This window comes from Schizophyllum commune (assembly GCF_000143185.2).
Source record: "Schizophyllum commune H4-8 unplaced genomic scaffold SCHCOscaffold_3, whole genome shotgun sequence".
NCBI lineage: Eukaryota > Fungi > Basidiomycota > Agaricomycetes > Agaricales > Schizophyllaceae > Schizophyllum > Schizophyllum commune.
Window position 1 is genome coordinate 3,517,264 of NW_026089540.1, and position 20,185 is coordinate 3,537,448.

Sequence of the window (20,185 nt, forward strand, 5' to 3'; positions counted from 1 at the left end):
GACGTCAAGGTCAGGGGCAGCATTAAATTGCGCCTCTCACCTAACGTCAAGAGCAGCATCCCGGCGGACAAGATGGAGACTGCGAAGTCGCTGGTTGAATATCTCCAGGAGGAGTATGGCAGCACTCAGATTGCCGACCTCTTTGGGTTCTTCCAGACGGCGTTGAACGCCAAGTTCAATAGCGGTCAGCATCCTGATCCCCAGATCAACGTCGTCACCAACGCGTTTGCACGGCTCGCTGCCGACGAGATCGTCATCCCTGAGTTGCTCAAGGCGATGATTCTCTTGCATGTCGCTGGTATACAGTCCATCACCGAGTCTATCCTTCAGCGATATGACAAGAGTGATCTCACTGTTGCTGTGGTTCGAGAGGCGCTTCTTACGCACTACTCCCACAAGCAGACGATGTCTGGCTCTCACGTCCAGAAGTTCTCGAACGTCAAGCGCAAGCGCGATGATCCGAAGTATTCTAATCAGCAACAGAGTGGAAACTCTGCGCCCAATGGTGGCGATAAGGCTGAGAAGAAGAAGAAGGACAAACGCGGCCAGCGCGGCGGGAAGAACAAGAAGGACAAGGGGAAAGGGAAGCAGCCTGAGCACGCGCATGCGCATGCCACGATCTCTGAGGTCGTCGGATCCGCTCGCATCTCGGCGCTCACTCCATCTGTCGAGAACGTCAAGACGTCTCACGTCGCCCTCATCACTCCCGCCGGGACTAAGGTCCGTCAGGTGGTTGAGAAGCCAGCTGTCGCCGCCGATAAGGCGATCGCCGACACCCCCATCGCGGAAGGCGCGAAGAACGTCTTCGCCACCGCCAAGGAGCTCGACCTTCAGGTCACTCCTGAGATCTATCGCGAGATCGACTCCGTTGTCAACGTTGGCGGCTTCCCCGTCAACATGGACTGTACCGACGATTTCCCCACTCCCCGCGCGTCTTCTTCGAAGATGCAGATCGATGACGAGCTGCCCGCCAAGCGTGCTCGCGCTGATGATCAGGTGCTCAACTCGTTCCTCTTCGACGGGACGATCGATGAGCAGATCAGCTGGGATCTCTCTCCTCTGGAGGAGTACCTGCGCGAAGAGAATATGTTCGGGGACGTCGAGGTCAACGTCGATGACGCCATCGCCCAGGCTGCCGGTCTCACTGGCGCCGACAGGCAAGTACCCTCTCACGAGGATTTACTGCGCAATACTGATTGCGGCACACAGCGCTTGATCTTATCGCGCGATTCTGTACTATATTGTATGCTGACTGGTTCGCATGAATTATGTACGAATATATTTTGTGCCTGCAACGACATTGCTGCGTGTCCTAAGTGTAAGGGAAAAGCACCGCTTCACGGAGACGAATTGGGTTTCCCGCCTTCTTGGCTCGTCGACTCTGGTGCATCTCTCCACGTGACGTCGGAAGAGAGTGATCTGGCTGGCTATGAGAAACTCTCTGAGCCAATTGTCGCGCAGACCGCATCCAAAGACACTACGCTTGCATTGGTTGGTCGCGGGACAGCCTTTGTTGATCACTGCGTCACGAGGCATGGGAGGAAAGTCGTCACGACTTCCCAACTATATCCAGTGTACCACGTGCCTGGATTGCATGGTCGTCTACTTTCCTTGGGCTCCTTACTTCAAGGAGGATTATCTGTGCGTGGAAACAGCACGATGATCAGCTTACATCGGAAGAACTCTCCTCTTTCGGTGCTTGAGTTTTACAAGCTCAACGAAGTGCATACCCTGTACTTCCTCTGGTCGACGCCTTCTACGGCGAAGACTGTGCAGTCTGTGTCTACCGTATACAAGGTCGACTATGACATCATGCACCGGCGATTCGCACATCCGTCGAAAGACGTTCTACGTCAGGCGAAGAAACACACCAAGGGCTTTCCCCAAGACCTTGTTTTTCCCGAGGAAACTCGCCCCTGCAAAGGTTGCGCGCAAGGGAAAATGCACCAACGTGCCTTCCCGCCTTCCGAGCATCGTGCGAAAAATCCCTTTGATGTTATCCATTCGGATCTCAAAGAATTCCCGACGATATCTTATCACAAGTATCGTTACTTTATTGGCTTCTTTGATGAGGCACTCTCCTTTGGCTGGACGGTATGCATATCGCAGAAGTCCGATGCCAAGCAGGCTACGCGCAACTTTATTGCGATGGTCAAAAACCAGTTCGGTGCTACGATTAAAAAGTGGCATATCGATAATGGGGGAGAGTTTAAAGGCATGGGAATGGAGGAATTCCTTGCGGAGAACGGGATTCTGGTGGAGAAAGGCGCACCTTACGCTCATCAGCAGAACGGTCGTGCCGAGCGCTTCAACCGGACGATTATGGACAAGGCCGAAGCTATGCGCTTCACGGCATGTCTGCCTAACTCGTTCTGGGAGTTCGCGATTGCACTCGCGACACGGATCTACAATTGGACACCCATCCGGCGTTTGAAGTGGAAAACTCCGTACGAAGCACTCCACAAGGAGAAACCGGATATTTCACATCTCCGGGTCTTTGGTTGCGCTACTTATGTCTTTATCCCCGAGGAGAAACGCCAGAACAAGTTATCGCCCAAATCGGAGCTGATGACGTACCTGGGTATTCCCGATGGTGTGAAGGGATATTTGTTCATGCGCTCTAACACATCTCTCTTCGTTGCCACTCAGGCAATGTTTGATGAAGAAGTGTTTCCCCGCTGCCCTGACAGCGATTCGAATCGTCGTCAACATGTCCCTGTTGGTGATGAACCACAGCGTGACGATGATCCAGCGGATCCACAAGATCTGCAGGGACCAGGAGATCTGCCAGGTGATGATGACGATGCTCCGTCTCCACCGGCTCCTCCGGCTCCTCCTCTACCCCCAAGAGGAAATGATGATGATGATGACGATCAAAATCATCAGGACCCGCCGCCTGATCGCCGGGATAAGACTCCAGAGGCAGCCCCGCCCGCTCCTAAGCGAGGCAGAGGGCGTAAGCAAGCAGGACCACCTCCTGAGCCTACTCGGAAGTCTACGCGATTGCGGTCGAAGCTTGCACGTCCGAATAATGTCTATGGAGATCGCGCTCCAGCGGAAATTGAACGCGATGTCTCGAGCGAGACGAAGTGGAGAGAGATGGTTGGCGATGATGAACCGCGTAGCTCGCGTTCGAAAGCCACATCCGGTGCTGAGAAAGGGGTTCCCGACCCTAACTCGCAGCCATCTTCGCGCGCAGACGCTCCTGAGCATCTAGACGACGACGAAGCTCGCATACAGAAGCTATGCCGGGAAGGGGGAGTAGGACTCATCACGGAGCTGCTTTCAAAGGCGATTCCGAATGAGACCGTCCCAGACACGTCCAATATTCGCAATTGGACATTTCGCGATATTTACAAGCTGCCGAAGGCGCTACAGAAGGAGTGGTTTGACGCTTGCCGCGAGGAGCTTGAGGCGCTCCGTCAGCGCAAGGTTTACTCCCTTGTGGACCGTCCGAAAGGACGGAAGGTCATCAAATGCCGCTGGGTCTTTGATCAGAAATCTGATGGCCGCAAACGAGCCCGGCTTGTAGCCAAGGGGTTCAGTCAGGTCGAGGGCATCGACTATGACGAAATCTTCTCGCCTGTTGTCAGGTACGAGACGTTCCGACTGGTCATCGCGCTTGCAGCGCTTGAAGGTTGGCATATGTCAGGTCTTGACGTCAGGAAAGCCTTTCTATATGGCGATCTAGACGAAGAGATCTACATGGAACAACCCGAAGGCTTTATTGCCAAAGGGAAGCAGGGCAAAGTCATGCTCCTGCACAAGGCGATCTACGGACTGAAGCAAGCTGCTCTCGCATGGTGGAAAGCGCTGACGAAGTCCACGAAAGCCATGGGCTGGGTCCGACTCACATCGGATGCCGGTGTCTTCTTCTACGAGGACTCGAACGGTCACTTCTGTGTGATCATCGTCTACGTAGATGACGCGATGTTCTTCTCGAAGGACAAGAAGCTCATTGCCTTTCTCAAGGCTGAGTTCAACAAGCGATGGGAATGCCGCAATCAGGAAATCACTGAGGAGTTCCTGCGCATGCGCATCACACGAGACGGATCTAAGATCAAGCTCGATCAGATTCCGTATCTCGATAAGGTGCTGCAACGCTTTGGGATGCAGAACTGCAAGTTCGCAGCGACACCTCTACCGGCCGGCTACGTTCCGATGCCAAATGAGGATGAAGTCGATCCCGCACTCCGTCAGAAATTCCAGTCGGTCATTGGATCGCTCCTCTTCATCATGTTGGGCACGCGCTCCGACATTGCGTTCGCAGTGACCAAGTTGTCACAGTTCGCCGCCAACCCATCTCAGGATCACCTCCATAAAGCGCTGTATATCTGCCGCTATTTGGCTGGTACCAGGGATTACGCACTTGTCTTTGATGGCAAATCCAATGGCGGACTTATTGCGTACACTGATTCGGATTGGGCCTCCGATCCAATCAAGAGGAGATCGACCACCGGCTTCTTCATGAAGTTGGCCAACGGGAACATCTGCTGGCAGTCACGTTTGCAGCGCACAGTCGCAGCCTCGTCGACAGAAGCAGAATACATGGCGCTCTCCGACTGTAGCCGCCAGGTGATGTGGCTGAAGAGTCTCTTAGCAGAACTCAGACGCAAAATCACTGTTCCTGTCCCCATCTGCGGTGACAACCAGGGCTCCATCTTCACGGGCTCTAACGCCTACCGAGACCGCCGGATGAAACACATCGACATTCGTTACCACTACATCCGTGAGCTGGTCGAGGAGAAGGAGGTCGAGTTGTTCTTTATAGACGGCTCTGACAACCCTGCGGATTTGTTCACCAAGAACTTAGGGCGCACTCTGTTCTTGAAGTTCAGATCGCAACTAGGACTTGAGTTCTACTCGTCCTAGACGGCCGATGAAGATATGCGCTTGCATGCGCTGGCGCGCACTTAGCGAGGGGGAGTGTTGAACATTCGGCCTGTCACGACATGTCACGTGTGCATCACATGCACTTACACGCGAGTATCATATGACTCAGATGGACACATATGGACACATAGGTTGGACTTGTCACATGTACGCTTTACTCAGCGTGTTCTGTCCTCTTGACTCATTAGCTATTACTACATATGACATCGTCGCCTCTCCTGTAGTATATAAGGAGGGCTCCTCTGCCCCTGTAATACCAGGTCTTCACCTACTCTGCGCATAGCCTCTAGCTAAGCTCTCTTATATTCAGGTAAGCTGAGTGGTGCGCTTCCCAGCATGCTCAACATTCCGGAGCTTCATCATCTCGTAACGTATGCACAGAGACTCGAGCTTCGGGAACAGTGGCGCGCTCTCACTGTCGTCAACCGTCATCTTCCGCATCGTGTCCTGGACCATCAGGATGCCCGCGCAGAACATGCCGATGACGCGCAGCTGCTTGAGCTCGCCGAGTCGCTCCGCGCATTGCAGGAAGGGAGTCTCGTCCTCGACGACTGCCGTGTCGAGATCGAGTACATGAAGGGCGCACTCGGGCGAGTTATGCAAGAAGACGAGAAAGGAGGAGAGGGGATCCCCGTCGCCCAGGAAGTGAATGGAGAACTTGAAGGTGAGATGGCGAAGACGGGGCGCAGTGATGGATTGCAGCACGTGGTGGGTGTGACGCTCGAAGAAGGCGGTGTGAAGATTGGGAAAGTGCATTTGGGAGATGGAATAAATTGAAGTCTTGAAAGGCGTCCAATCTCCGTGGATCTCGAGGCGTTCCAGAGTCGAAGGGCATTGTTGGAGGAGGTGAGTGAAGGCCTCAACGCGTCGCGGTTTGTGACTCGTCAAGATCAATGAGGTGAGGCAGCGAGGCATGAATAGGGGTTCGATGGTAGCATGCGAAGCGCCCACTGCGTGATTCAATGTGAGGTTCAAGGATTGGAGGTTCGGCGCGTTCCGGAGGAAGTGGAGAGCATCGTCCACGTAGAGACCACGCAGAGTGATGTCTGCACGCCGTAATGAGGGTAGCTCATGCTCCGGTATAAGAGAAAAAGAAGTGCATGCCGCGGCGAGGTCAATGTACGCCCAACGTCCTGCATGTGCATCAAGGTCCTTGAGTGCGAACCAGAGAATGGTATCGTCGACATCTTCGAACCGGGGTTTATGGATGATGGTCAACGGAGAGCCTCCAGATCGATTAAGTTGGGCAAGACGTGCCTGCACACTTGAGTGCACATCGATGTGAGCCCAGAGCTGAGGCGTGCCGAGTGCGACCGCGCGCCACGTCGCGCAGACACTGGCGAAGACCTTGACGGTCAGCCTTAGCCACTTTTCCGGTGGTTCCGCAGAAACTGAACGCTATCCCGCCAGCACGTTCAGCATCACGTGACCGGACCGGGGCCCGTCCTCCCACGCCACATGAGACCTTACGCGTGTATTGAAGGCCGAAGTGACCTTCAGCGTTGTCTTGCAGAGGGTGCGGGCTTGGCGAGGGGCTCAGTGATTGGCATAGACAGTAGTGAATGATATTATATGCATAGAAAATACACTAGACAGAGAAGCCTGCTACGTTAACTCCTTCTCTGTGACTGCCTGTATAAGAGTCTGGACGGCCACACTTAGCGGCTGAGCGCTAAGTGTTGAGAAATAATAAACTAGGCACCGGGCAGCGCCCGGCCCCACCGGGTCCCACCAGATCCCGAAGAAACGTGATCGCGCGTGATTACAGCTGTGATGTTGGCCGACGGAAGTATCCGACGGCCGTGAACTGTCACGCCAGTTTGTGACAAGTCGAACTAACAGGCCGCACTCAGTCCACAGACCCTTGTCTTTCGCTTTTTCGTGCACCACTGCCCATAGGGGCCGTCGCCCAGCATGCCTGCCGCCTCGCAGTCCAGCTTCACCCGCAATGACAACGATAAGTTCATCAAGTACCTTCGTGATCATAAGGGAGAGGCCGGCGATGGCGGCAACTTCAAGAAGGTGTTCTGGCACTCGATGGTGCCATACATGGAGCAGTACAGGACGCGAGGGGCCCCGAAGTCTGCCACTTCTTTGAAGAACAAGTGGAACTGGGTGCGTTGGCCTCTTTTTCATCTCGCTAGCGTGCGCGGCGCTGATAAAATTCTTTTCCCGTATCCCTAGCACCGCGCGCAGTACAAGGCGATCAAGCTCATCCAGTCGCCGTCGGGCTGGGGGGCATACGATGAAGAGCACGGCGCCGGCGTGAATGCGGATACTCAAGATTCATGGACCGAGTTCACGGCTCGCCACCCCGAGTGCAAGCCGTACGCGCACAAGGGGTATCCGTGGTTCGACGAGGTGGATGAGATCATTCCCACCACCGTCCCGGGCGCTCACGTCTTCACGCCTTCCCAGGTGCGTTTTTTTTCGCCGTCTTTTGCTGCGATCGATCTGATCGATGTCAACAGGGTGCGAGCTCGGGCGACGATCAGCCCTCGCAGGACGCGGATGCGGATGCCGACGCCACAATGGAGGAGGAGGAGGAGGAGGAGGAGAAGGAGCCGCCGCAGGCGATGGGTGAGGAGGAGGACGATGGGTTCGTGATCATCGAGTCTGATCGCGATGAGCTTTCGGGCTCGCAGGTACGCAGTATGTTCACGCTGTCAGTACACCGCTAACACCCCGCTTAGGACGTCAATACCACGACCTCGTCGTCACACAACACTGCCCCCAAGCCCTCGTCATCGGCCGCCACGCATGGCTCCGCCGCCACCACCGCCACCACCTCTTCGAAGCGCCGCCAGCCCGCGTCGGCCTCCTCGGCCCTCAAGCGCACGTCCCGCGTCCCCCCCAGCGTCACCGTGATGCAGGGGATGGTCGACCAGCTCAGCGCTTTCAACACCACCTTCCGCGACTTGTTTGGGCCGCCCCCGTCATCTGGCCTGCCCCCCACCCCCGTTCGTCGTCGTGACTGTGCGGCACGTGTCGAGGAGGAGGATTGGATGACGGCCGAGGCGCAGGCCTTTTTCTCGATGATCCTCGAGAAGGACACTCCGGCTATGGACACCTACATGGGGAAGAAGGGGGAGGAGTCGCGTAAGGCATATGTCAAGCTCAAGCTTCAGGAGCACTCGTACTGGAGCCCACCGGAGAAGGATGTGATTTCCAATATGTTTTCTTCTGACTTCTAAATAGCTTATAGTAGACATCGTTCGTTGCTTTAGGTACTTGTAGGTCACACTCTTTTAATACTAGTAATCATGTTGGTGTCCTTCAAACATTCTGGCCACATTGGGTGCGAAGATATTCAAGATACGCGTGGTCCCCTCGCGCCCTCAGCTCTGCAATATACCCATCCCACATATCTTGCGCAATGTGGTCACGCTTAGCACGTGCACGCTGCTGCTCTGCCCGCGAAGTGCGTCGATCCGCTAGACGACCATGTTCTTCATTCCCAGCCTCTATCCCTGGCTGCTCGTCCTCGAGGCTGTCGCCTTCGGCCTCCGCTTCCCGAAAGATCCTGTCCAAATCCGATGGGTCCCACTTCATGATGAAGTTATGAAGTGCTGCGGCGGCTGCTGGTATACGCGCTTGCCAATCAAGGCTGAACTTGACCGGGCGAGTCAGGACGGCAAAGCGTTTCTTGATGACGCCGAAGATACGTTCGACGATGTTTCGGGCCTGCACGTGGCGAAGATTGAAGAGCTCTTCCTTGTTCTCGGGCCTGAGTACCATGAGCTCATGCATGTAGGAAGGAGGAAATCATGTACCTTTGACCAACACGGCCCCATTCATGGAGGTGGTACCGAGTTCCTCGATAAGGTATGAGAAGCGAGTCACAAAACCCGAACCCAGCATCAGCCAGGTAGTAATGGCCATTCCGCACAGGTAGGTCGCGAAATCGAGCTTCGTTGTACATCGAGGAGTCTGCGGCAGCACCTTCCCACCCACTCATAATGTAGACAAACCTAACCTTCTGCCCGATTCCAAGCGCGCGCCTGGATCAATCCCATCAATTTTCTCCGATCAGGCTGAAACCGGTGCCATTCGACGCGCAGACATCGATAACCTGGTAGCGCCCATGTTTGTTAGGGTTAGAAAGTCCGGGAAGGTAGAGATATTGGGCGAGGAAGTGCCAGGCGTCTCACCGGAATCCCATCAGGCGTTTGCAAATTCCCATCAGACGTCAGCGGTTTCCGGCCACACGTTACCGCCTCCCATCAGATGCTTCGGCAAATGCCGGGACCCTTCGCCATCTCACCTTCCAGTCTATTCTAGGATGTTTTGGGCAGGTATTCAGAGCCAAAGTGTTGTTAGAGTTAGGAATACCACATTCCATGTCGTGTGCAGCGCAATAGCGGCGAAAAAATGAGTTTTGGCCCGGTCGCACACGGTCGCACAGTGGTCGCACACCGGTTGCACACTTCCTGGGAAGCGTTTCGTGATCCCATCAGTAGTTTCCTGTCACGCGCGTGTGATTCCCATCAGACGCTTGCTATTCCCGTCACACGCTTCCGTTCCGGGCAGACGCTCGCTGCTATTCCGGGCAGACGCTTGCTGATCCCATCAATATTTCTCGGGTGGCGGCTGGTGCAAGACATAGGATGCTGGGTGACATTTTTCTTGGTACGGGGGCCTTGTGTTATAGGATTGGTGTGCTCTTAGGACTCGTCTTTAGTTGCGACATGGTCCACCATTTGGCCGGGGAGCGTACTGCCCAGGCTCACGCGGTCGCACACGGTCGCACATTGGTCGCACACCGGTCGCACACTTCCTGGGAAGCGTTTTGTGATCCCATCAGTAGTTTCCTGCCAATCCCGTCACACGCTTGTGATTCCCATCAAACGCTTGCTGATCCTGTCACGCGCTTGCGTTACACCTGCCTTTCCGGGCAGACGCTTGCTGCTATTCCTGGTGGACGCTTGCTCAATATTTCTTGGGCAGCGCCTGGTGTCAGACATAGGATGTTGAGTGAGATTTTCCTCAGTGCAGGGCCTTGCATGATACCATTGATGTGCCCTTAGGACTGGTCTTCAGCCGGGTTAACCATTCCACCAGGCAGGGTTCTGCCCAACCTCGCCCGGTCGCACACCGGTCGCACACCGGTCGCACACTTCCTGGGAAGCGTTTCGTGATCCCATCAGTAGTTTCCCACCCTTCCCGTCACACGCTTGCTGATCCAGTCACACGCCTCCATCACACTTGCCTTTCCCGGCAGACGCTTGCTGCTATTCCGGGCAGACGCTTCGTGATCCCATCAATATTTTCTGGCGGGTGCTCGCTGTCGGCCTCAGAGTTGTCCATGTTTGCTGGTTGTCTGTTTGGAGGGCTTGGTTGACTTGTAGGCACGGTTGGCAGCATGTAATAGGGTCCCTCCTCCTTTCTTCGTTGGACACCAGTCCCGCAACTACATATACTTTCTGCGTACAAAGCTCATCACTGCCATGACGCTTGTCGGCTCCCCCGTCGCATCCTGGTCCGCGATCCACTCCGCAAACTCGCGCACAGTGTCCCAACTGTGTTTACGCGCTGCAGGACAGGCAGAGGACTCGACTAGGTCACGATATGCCTCTGTCTTCAGCTGTAGGTCCGAGAATATACCCCACGCCATCATCAGGCCGACACGCCTGTACGGGTGCAGCTCCAGTGGTGGGTTGTTGTGAAGCATACTAGGGCCTGCCGGAGCAATGTGGCAGACCCAGCAGACCCCATGGCCGCGTGCATACTTGATGTTGGCCCGGAAGGCATGGAACTCCTGTCGGGCATCCTCCGTTGATAGGTTAGGGCACGTCTGCCAGTCGTGAGCCATATCTGGTGAGGTGCCTATCCCTCTTATTGGCCGCACTAGTGTTAGTTCCGTAACTCCAACCCCTCTACCACTCCGACCTTATATCATACGTGCAGCCACTTTTCAGGGAAATAAATAGCTCATTAGGGTGACTGACGGGGAAATCTTATGAATTTAGGGGAAAGGTCAGCTAATTCGCAGCGGGTTGGAGTGCGCAGGTGCACTCCGACCGCAATGCTTAGGGGGACTCAACTGTGGTTCTCAGAATTAGGGTGACGAAAAGGTTAATTCATGGCAGTATACCTGCGTAGCTATGAAAATTAAGAGGCTGAAGCTGTTAATTCTTTGGGTATAGCTCGTCAACCAACAACGTCGGCAACAAATTAGCATGGGAGGTGGCTTAATTCGAGACGCAGAAGGTACGACAACGCGCGCACACAAGGTGCCCACGAGTTAACGTAGTCTTCAACTTAATTCATGCGCCCATGCAGTCCGTTAAACGGCAGGGTCGCCTACTGCCGGGCGAATTAGGGGATCAAGATGTTAGTTCTAGTGCTTAATGGCCAATATCAGACGAGTATTCATCCCTAAGGACACGCACATGAAATTGGGCACCACCACAATCAATTTACAGGATACACTACAACGTGAGGGGGACTCCATACACGTTAAGGCTTGAAGTCCAACACCTAAGGTCACGCAAGCATGGCTATGTTGACGACGCTTGTGAATTAAGCAAATGTGCGGCTTAATTCGCGGACGGGCGGAAGAAATTGATCCGGCGTCGCGTGAACGATCGAGCGGCCCGGCAGCCGTGCGGCCCGGATAGCCGACCTCACGCGGTCGACGGCCGAAGTCGGCGAGGCATCCTACATCCTGCTATCATCGCGCGCACAGGCTGTTGGTGAGTATCCGAGCAAGATCGGTCGCCCCCTCGTATCTGCTATACCTCAGTTGCACTGATCTGCTTGCTCAAGCCCAGGAAAACACCGATCATTGCGCAATCAGCAAGTATAGCACAATGAGCGGCCGATCGCGCCAAGGGAAAGACGGACAGCGGAAGGATAACGTGGTGCGTGAACATGACTCGGCAGTCAGCGAATGCCCTAACATGTTCAAGGGATCTACGCACGGCAAGTCGAAGACAACCCCACTCAAGGAAGTCGCCAACCCCTTTGTGAGTGGCGCGCAGTTAGCGACATGCAGATGTTGACGACTGTTATCAGACAGCTGCGGGAAGCAGCCGCGCTCCTTCAGTATGTGAAATGACTCCCCCACCTCACGCATGCATGTTCATTGTGTATCTGCAGGCCTCGCAGCAACGACTCCGAATCACAGTCAACGAGGTGAGGGCTCGCATAGCTCAGCCGACGCGCCGCTCTTTACTGACCAAGGGAACGCGCGCAGGACCCTGGACATCGTGCTGCACCCCCATCGCAAGCTCGGCGACGGCAAACGAGGCAGGCGGCTCACAGTCAGGAGGTGGCGGACAGTCAGGAGGTGGTCGACGACGCATCTGAGCCGGAGATTGGCAGGCCTGTGAGTACATGCTCACCACAACAGACCGCTTTCTCATCGCCTCCTGAAGTCGGACGCAGAAGAGGACGATGAAGACCAGTATCCGGACGGTTTCTGGCAAGAGGCAGGCCGGCTACAGGAGGTTGAGGTATGTATGTGGTCGCCGGTGATGAGCATTGTGATGGGATCCGTATGCTCCTCGAAAGACGCACGGTACAGTCTGCTTAGACGAACCACACCACCCAACACCAACAACCACGACAGCAACGCGCGTCTAGCTTCATAGCTTCGTCCGAGGAGCGAGCGAGTCCGCTTGATTTGTATTGCTAGGGGATACCCTGCGCCTTATTGGCGGCTCACAGACGAGCTGGACTGATGCGAGACTTCAAGCGTGCAAGAGGCACCTCAGAATTCACACAAGCATTCCCAGGTTTCAGTCGGAATCTTCACAGGCTTATCAGGCGCTCAGAAGTCCGAGTTTTATGATGTACAACATGCTGACAGCATGAGGGGTTTATTGGTGTATAGTAGGTGGTAGGTTGTGGAACCCCTGCCAGAGGCAGCAAGGGGGACGCTTGGGGGCGACCTCCGGGCTCCCCGAATCGTATGTAGGGCTCGGTATATAACGGAAACGCGTCGTCTCGGCCATCTAGACCGAGCGGTAACACACAAACCCTATCTCTGAGTCAAAATCCAACAATAGCGCCTTTCCACGCGTTCTCCTGCCCAAATAATCGCGCAAATACTCCGGTTCCTGGCGGTAGAGTGGCTGACTGGTCGGGTATCCTCCTGCACAATGCGGCTGGGCGCAATCTCCACACGGTTTGATGTTTACCAAGGGCAGTGCCTGCTTGGGTTCCACCGGTCTCCTCTGACTCGACGCAGGCTCAGAGGCCTGTCCGGTGAGGAGGACGCAGTCTAGACGGTTGAAACGCGGTGAACGATGTCCTTGCCGAGGTGTGCACAGCATTTGGCGGCGCCGACACTTGGCCCGGAGTTCAACTCGGCAATGTCCGAGATCACGAGCTCGGACCCGAAGTTCCGGTCTCGGACCCGAAGTCACGTGCAGTCACGTTGATGGTTCGAGTTCCGCTTGAGCGGTGCTCTGCGTGTCTCCGCATGACGGCGAGCGACAAGTAGACCTGTCCGAGCCCCAACAATGAAGTATGTTCTTGAAGCGGTAGGCAAACCGACTGAAGGCTTGTGGCGCAAGGAGCGCAGCTACTTGATTAAGTAGGGCCAGCCAGAAGACTCGCAGGATGTCATCGACGACGCTCAGACTCGTGATCCGGTGCCGAAGAGCTCGCTGCTATCCCTGGTCAGTCGTTGCAGGTGGGTAAGACCGCACAACAGTTCGATTGATGGTTAGGAAGCGTAATCTCCTTGTGTTTCTGTGCCATAAAATACCCTCGACGCGCCCGTTGTACAGTCACGACGTCGATGCAGTATATACGGATCCGCCCATACAATCCAGACTAATGCGACTAGGTAATCGCCTGTTTATGTATGTTTTCCGCGTTTTTCGGCCGACAGGCGTATCAATTGCTCACGCTGGACCAACAGCACAACATCGAGCTCGATGACGACGAGAAGGACGCACGGCAGAACGCATTGGTGAGCGTCATCCCAGTCGCCGCTTGGGTTGGTTCTGACACGCCACTCGAAGCAGATTGAGGAAGGCGCGGACAATGAGGGCTCAGACACAGAGGAGGGTAGCGCGGAAGAAGCTCAGGCGCGTGAAATAGTCCGCGGTTCGGCTTATTTCACGATACTAACTGTTGGCACAGATGGAGCTTGTACCTAGGGACCACGAGATGGAGGATGACGACGAGGCGACGGAGGTGAGTGTTAACTAAGCGATGGTTTCGCTTAGTTCGCGAGCGCGTTCTGATATGTTTGTGCAGCCCGACACCGAGGACATGGGGGATGGTCATGCGGCTCAGGCAACGAACAGCGAAGAGGTATGTTTTTGGCGCGCTTATGTGATTGTTGCTCACTGTCTACAGGGCACGGAACCTGATTCCAGAGGCGGGCCAGACTCGCCCGAGCGCCCGGCACCCGCTGCGTTAAGTCAGCCGACAGAATCGCCGGAAGACATCCATTATGTTCGTGCTCCCGCGGGCAGCACAGACGATGGGGTTGGAAGCAAGCGCGCATCGCCTGCTGTTGTGAGTGACCATGCTGCGCGCTTGTCATCGGCAACTGATGAGGCCGCAGATGAACCTATCGGACGAAGAGATGTCTGATCTTGAGCGGCCTGCCCAGTACTTCGCGCGCAAGAAGGCCGAGGAGCGCGAGGCTCAGGCCGTGTTATCGGGCACATCACCCCCTCCGCCTCAACCGTCGCCACCCCCCGCCATGCCGCCTTCTACTCAAGTCCCTCCGACTGCCACAAAGGGCCTGCCCCAGCCGCGGAAGCCTAAACGTCAGGCAGCCGCGGCGGCAGCTGCAGCGGCTGCAGCGGCGGCGCAGGCGCAGTCAACCGTAGACGAGGATGGCATGCGACGCCCGACGCTGCAGGTAAGTTTGTACTGCTTTACCGGTGCTTTCTCTAGGTGCTGACCAACGTCCAGGACCTGGAGTTGGAAGATGCGCTCAATCACCTGCGTCTGGAGTCGTGCCTTGGCGCCGGCCTCCTGCCCCTTGTACATAAGAACTTGGCACACCCCGACTCCAACGTCACGCTCGTCATCCTACACGGCAACCGCAACCTCACCCGCGCGAACCAGGATCGCTTCGACGAGCTCATACGGACCGGCCAGTTCATGCCTCGCAGCCCCGAGTTCGCCATCGTATGCCTCGTGGACGACAACGTCATCGACCCGTCGTCCTTGACGCTGGACATGAGCAAGGCGCTGAAGACGGTGGTCTTGATCAACGGCGCAACGGGAGAGGTGACGCAGCTGAATGGCAACCATCGCCGCGACGCTCAGAACAGGCGTTTCCGAATCCAGTTCAACATCGACCACATCCCGGAGGAGGACGTCAAGTGGATGCCGGACATGTACAAGGCAGCTCGGGATCCCAACGGCTTCGGCGTCTGCGCGGCCATCTTCTACCGCCGCTGTGAGTAGTACCGATTTGCGTGCTGTTCAAGGGCTAAGACTTTACCAGCCGTACTCGAGGCGTCGGCGTATGGAGACGAGTTCAAGCACAACCTCGTCACGAACAACAAGATGGGTGTCTTCCGCGACTTGCCGGACCGGCAGCTGTACCGGCTTATGCTGCGTATCGCCCTTGCGAAGACGCCCGAGGACGTGAACAAGGTGTACGGCGAGGCGACAGGCAACGCCTATAGCGCGAAGGTCAAGATCATCACGACGAGTTTGCAGCAGGCGCGCGAAATGCTCCCGGACCTGGCGGTGAGAAAGCCGTACTCGCGGGACGAGGCGACAATGTCGCTTAGCTTCAACGCGGACGCATACGCCACGCTTGGCGGCGGGTTCCTGACCGTGAGTGTCTATCCCTCCGCGCTCATGCTTGCGACCGACCACGCCACTTGCAGCCAATATCAACGTACTGGCTGTGCAACAAGGCCCTCGAGTACACTGCTATGCACACAGCGTTCACGGTCACTAACGTGCTGGACCGGGAGATTGGAGACCACGAAGTAGCGCGGTTCTTCGCGCGACTGGACCTCAACTGGCAGGATATGCGCGAGTTGCGGTTCTTGCCCGAAGAGGTGCTTGTCGGCGAGGTCATCGCCACTGTCGCAGAGGAGGCGTTCTTGACGCTCCCGCTCGGCATGTTCCTCGACCAGGTCCTCCACGGGCTGTTTGATGGCGACAAGCCGGTGGAGGAGGTCAGCCGCGAGTGGCTCTCTTGCATGCGCAACGCGTACAAAGAGCTGTACACCCGTCTCAAGGCCGCCTTGGTGGTGCTGTCCGACAAGCACGACCTGTCCAGTCGTGCCAGCGGCTCGCGCGGTCTGCAGCTCGCGACACTGCCGGACTTTTTCTACGCTCTGTCGCTGCTCGACTCGGAAGCGACGCCTGTGACCGCCCTGAAGTGGACCGTTCGTCTTCCCGTGTTCTGCCCTTCCGTCCTCCACGTTCTCGTCAAGGAGCTCTCTCGTACACACTGGGCGCAGATCTCCAAAAACTACATGACGCTGGTGAGTCGAACACGCTTTGCCTCGTGAACTAAGGCGAGTGGTGTCTTAATTCAGCGGAGCGTGCGGTACCGTGTGGTGCGCAACCTGCTGCGAGTGAAGACACCGTTCGCCTCAGTTCATTATGTTTTCCATCTCGCGAGGCGTGTATCTGGTGCGCGCGCTGCGTGAAATAAGCCAAGCTATGGCTTGTTTTGCGGCGCGCGAGATCATGGGTCCTTCTGAATCAACGCCCTCCTTGCCTTGTTTCTAACGTGTGCGCCAGATACTCTCGTTCGTCATGCCTGGGCTGTACTCTCAAAAGCTGCGCCCCGGAACGACGTCGGACAAGATTATCACGCTCCAGACCCCATTCGACATGCTCCGGTCGTGGGTCCTCAACAACGCCCACGCCTTGGGCTACTCCGGACCTGTCACGCATCTCCCTCTGGCGCTGGACGTGGCAATCATGACTGTATGCCCGTTGACCATGCGGTTTACGTTGCGCTCACAGTTTTGTAGATCATCAGCTTTATACTCGAGACTGGTCCGGCGTACCTGATGAAGGACAAGCTGTCGCAGGATCTTCAAGGCCTCACCTCGTATCAGACGGACAACATAGACACCTTCGGCGTCACCACGGTGCTGGTCTCCATCTTGGACAGGCACTGGAGTTCTTGGTCAGACTTGCGTGAGCGCGCGCCCTCCGAAGCTATCGCCAGCGAGAACAGGATCCCGGAGGACGCCACTGAGGCGGTGCTCATGCTCAAGAAGCAGACTCGGGCGTACTTGTCGTCGCCGGACGCCGACAAGATGATCAACACGTGCGTCAGGATGCTTCGACTGTGGCCGTACGGCATCTTGTCCCGCGCGGCGGCTCTGCCAACGTATAAGGCGGCACATCAGGCGTACAAGGGAACCGTCGCTGCTGCCGCAGTGGACGCGTACATCGCCGCCCCTTACAATCGCGTCTTCTTGGAGCAGCCCGGTCACGAGCCTATCGCCAACATCCTCACCACCATCTGCTCTGCCATCGCCGATGCTCTCGGCATGGAACACGAGATCATACCGTTCTGCGAGTGGGAAGCCTTCGAGCCTTCAGCGGAGCTGCGTTCTGAGTGCAAGAACTTCGCAACTCGCGCCACGCGTGTCAACCAGAGTCTCTGGGTATGCGACTGGCTCCAGTCGGTCGATCCCGCCTTTGTTGCCGCCGCTATGGCCGCCGCCACAGACGCTGCCAACACCTCGTCCGGCAATGGTCGCGCGTCACCTGCGGGTAGCAACGCCGCTGCGGCTTCGTCCTCCAGTGCCGCCCAAGGCCATGTGGGTAGTGGACAGGCCGGTCCCTCCTCCGTCGCCGCCAAGGCTGCCCCTGCGCCGCCTGCCCAGATATCTCTTCCTCGCGCAGATCTTCAGCTTCACCCGGTGTTTGCGGAGACAAAGACCGCGTTCGCCGGAAACGTCGCGCAGATGTTTACGGCCATCGACGAGTCGGCGTTGCTGAAGGTGCAGATGAGCAGAGATCTGCTAGGCGAGTACGTGAAGGCCCTATTCAGGAGCAAGATGAAGGCCTTGCCATTGCAGGACGCTCGCGGCATGCAGACTATACCACCGGATCTGCTGGACGCCCTTCGTGTGGTACACTCGGTATAGTCTGACTCGCTTGACTGCTATCTACTTCAGCACTGACTGGTCTGTGCAGATCTTCACCAAGTACATCGCGCATTTCCATGGCGGCCAGACGCCGGCAGAACGAGAGGCTGCGCACCAGCTTCTCCTCGATGCTGCTTTCCTGCCAGGTGTCGCAGCCACGTCAGAGGAGATGAAGCTGTTCTTCGATGGCGCTAAGGCCGTCAAGGGTAAGTCCGCCGGCCTGCAGCTGGACCCCATGCAGCCCAAGGCCACCCAGACCATGCGCAAAATCACCGAGGCATCGTCGAGGAAGAGCAGTGCTGCGCGCGAGTCCGATGCCGCCGGCTCACGTGCGAGCAGCAGCACCAGAACGTCAAAGAACGCGGCGAAGGGAGCTGGCGCGCCGGACACGTCTTCCGCTGAGTCATCGTCCCACGAGCTGCATGACTTGTCTGACGCCGCCAACGCCAACCCACACGACTTGGTCGAGCGCGGCCGCCAACCGAGGGTGCTCTCCAGCGGCCCTCCTGTCCTTCGCAACCCAGGCAAGCCGCGCCCAAAACCGACAAAGGGGAGGACTCCCAAGAGCGACACGTTTGTGCGTGACAACAGCTCGCAGGAGCGGGACCCTTCGATGGGGCACCTTCCCCAGATCACCCCGCCCATCATGATCCACGGTAACCGGCGCAACCTCCCACGCTTGGCGTGGAACAACAAGGGCTTCGCTACGACCGGGCAAGGGAGCGGGACTTCGAACACGCAGAGCGCGGCGGGTCCGAGCGGCAGTCGTTCCCCAGCTCTCTCTCGCGCGTCATCGACCGACGCGAGTTCAGGCGGTTCTCGTGCGTCGTCTGCCAAGCGTCGTGATCGGTCGTTGTCCGACGATGGCTCTCCTTCTGGCGAGAAGGACGAGCCGGCGAAGAAGAAGGCGAAGGGCAAGAAGAAGGCGAAGTAGGCGGGTGACGCATAGTAGTTGTACGTTCCCTTGCACCCCCTCTGATCAAGCCATCCATTTACGCGTCGTAGAAGCTTTGTATATCGCATGTAGAACAATGACCGTCGCCGAGCATACCTTCCGTATTAAGCAGTCGTTTGTGTTAATTCGTGCGCGCCAACTTGTGCATGTTGCGCGCTGAGGACCACTACCGCTTGCCTGTGCAACAAGCCGCTATCTAGCTGCGAAACAACTCATGATGCGGCTTAATTCACGCCGCTTTCTCCTTCGGCCTTCCGTCTGATCTCTCAACACTCACGTTGCGCTGAACCTGGTGCATGCTCCGCCGGGGCGCCTGAACGACGGCCCCTCAGCAATGCATATCGCGGTCTTGTTCTCCCGGCACACGGTCCTCGGCATTGTTCGTCATATCGATGAGTTATGACGTTTCTCTCGCCAGACGTTTTTGGCGTGGTAAGCTGATTTCCCCTGATAGCGGCTGCGCAGCTCGTACGGGTCGTGTCTCTCCTCCCGCCTCCATCTTCTGTTCTTCCTCCCATCCACTGTGCTCGCTGCCCTCCTCGTCGCAATGTCTACCGCAGGCTCTGTACGTTACATGCTCTGCACTTGCTCGCTTCCTTCCCGGACTGACTGGTCATCAGAGCACATCACAACCTTCGCCTTCGCCTTCGCCGACACCCGCCTTTGAATTCGTGCGTGGTCGGCGAAATAACCTATGACCTCTGCTAATTCTGGCTGTGTAGAACTACGATAACTCCCTCGTTCAGCCCGCCGAGTTCAAGCCATTCTCCTTCATCTACAACACCGTCGAGCGCGTCGTCATATGTCCCACATGTGACTGCATCGTTCTGGATATCTGGAGGCATCTCAAGCGCGGCGAACACAAGATCAAGGGCGAGGCTATCAAAGCCGACAAGGAACAGATCAAAGCATTCCGCAAGAAGCTCGTGGAGCTGGGCGCCGCCTCCGACACTCCCACCATGGCCCCGTCTATGGACCCTCGCCCTTTCATCGCCGGCCTCAGCGTCATGTGGGCGTTCCCTTGCACCCACTGCACTTTCGCCCGGAAAGAGCGTCGCCACACCGCCGATCACGTCAAGTTCAAGCCCTGTCATCCCGCCGCTGCCGTCGGCGCCGAACGCATTCAAGTGCAGCGTCCTTACAACACATTCTTCGTACGCGTCGCCCTCCCTCCTTCCACCACAAACCCCGTCCTATCCTCCTTCCTCCATTTCGAATCTGCGCAAGCTTCCGCTCCGAAGGAAGAACCCATCGACACTCGCTTCGTCAGTCCGCTCCTACTCAG

At 56.6% G+C, this 20,185-nt stretch overlaps 5 protein-coding genes across 5 annotated transcripts; 3 read left to right on the plus strand and 2 right to left on the minus strand.

Moving 5' to 3' along the window:
* Positions 1-5,229: 5,229 nt before the first annotated feature.
* SCHCODRAFT_0233828 (uncharacterized protein) lies at positions 5,230-8,087 on the plus strand (the record flags this gene model as incomplete). Its single annotated transcript, XM_003034090.1, has 6 exons — positions 5,230-5,601; positions 5,716-5,739; positions 6,793-7,008; positions 7,078-7,311; positions 7,365-7,538; positions 7,587-8,087. The coding sequence occupies 6 exons, from the start codon at positions 5,230-5,232 to the stop codon at positions 8,085-8,087; spliced, it is 1,521 nt and encodes a 506-aa protein (XP_003034136.1).
* Positions 8,088-8,683: 596 nt separating this feature from the next.
* On the minus strand, positions 8,684-8,836 carry SCHCODRAFT_02471021 (uncharacterized protein; the record flags this gene model as incomplete). Its single annotated transcript, XM_050342696.1, has 1 exon — positions 8,684-8,836. A coding segment is annotated over one exon (153 nt), but the record flags the coding sequence as incomplete, so codon positions are not given.
* Positions 8,837-9,557: 721 nt separating this feature from the next.
* On the minus strand, positions 9,558-10,705 carry SCHCODRAFT_02491781 (uncharacterized protein; the record flags this gene model as incomplete). Its single annotated transcript, XM_003034686.1, has 3 exons — positions 9,558-9,670; positions 9,944-10,013; positions 10,325-10,705. The coding sequence occupies 3 exons, from the start codon at positions 10,703-10,705 to the stop codon at positions 9,558-9,560; spliced, it is 564 nt and encodes a 187-aa protein (XP_003034732.1).
* A 1,090-nt stretch (positions 10,706-11,795) lies between these two features.
* Positions 11,796-18,879, plus strand: SCHCODRAFT_02492471 (uncharacterized protein; the record flags this gene model as incomplete). The annotated part of the gene is made up of 18 exons (XM_003034091.1): positions 11,796-11,861; positions 11,915-11,940; positions 11,995-12,030; positions 12,079-12,223; positions 12,273-12,350; positions 13,440-13,520; positions 13,736-13,816; positions 13,869-13,946; positions 13,990-14,043; positions 14,107-14,163; positions 14,209-14,370; positions 14,420-14,722; positions 14,776-15,268; positions 15,317-15,654; positions 15,708-16,316; positions 16,579-16,767; positions 16,815-17,939; positions 17,995-18,879. 18 exons carry the CDS (start codon positions 11,796-11,798, stop codon positions 18,877-18,879), a joined length of 4,806 nt encoding a protein of 1,601 aa, XP_003034137.1.
* Positions 18,880-19,622: 743 nt separating this feature from the next.
* Positions 19,623-20,185, plus strand: SCHCODRAFT_02472789 (uncharacterized protein; the record flags this gene model as incomplete). Its single annotated transcript, XM_050342711.1, has 1 exon — positions 19,623-20,185. A coding segment is annotated over one exon (563 nt), but the record flags the coding sequence as incomplete, so codon positions are not given.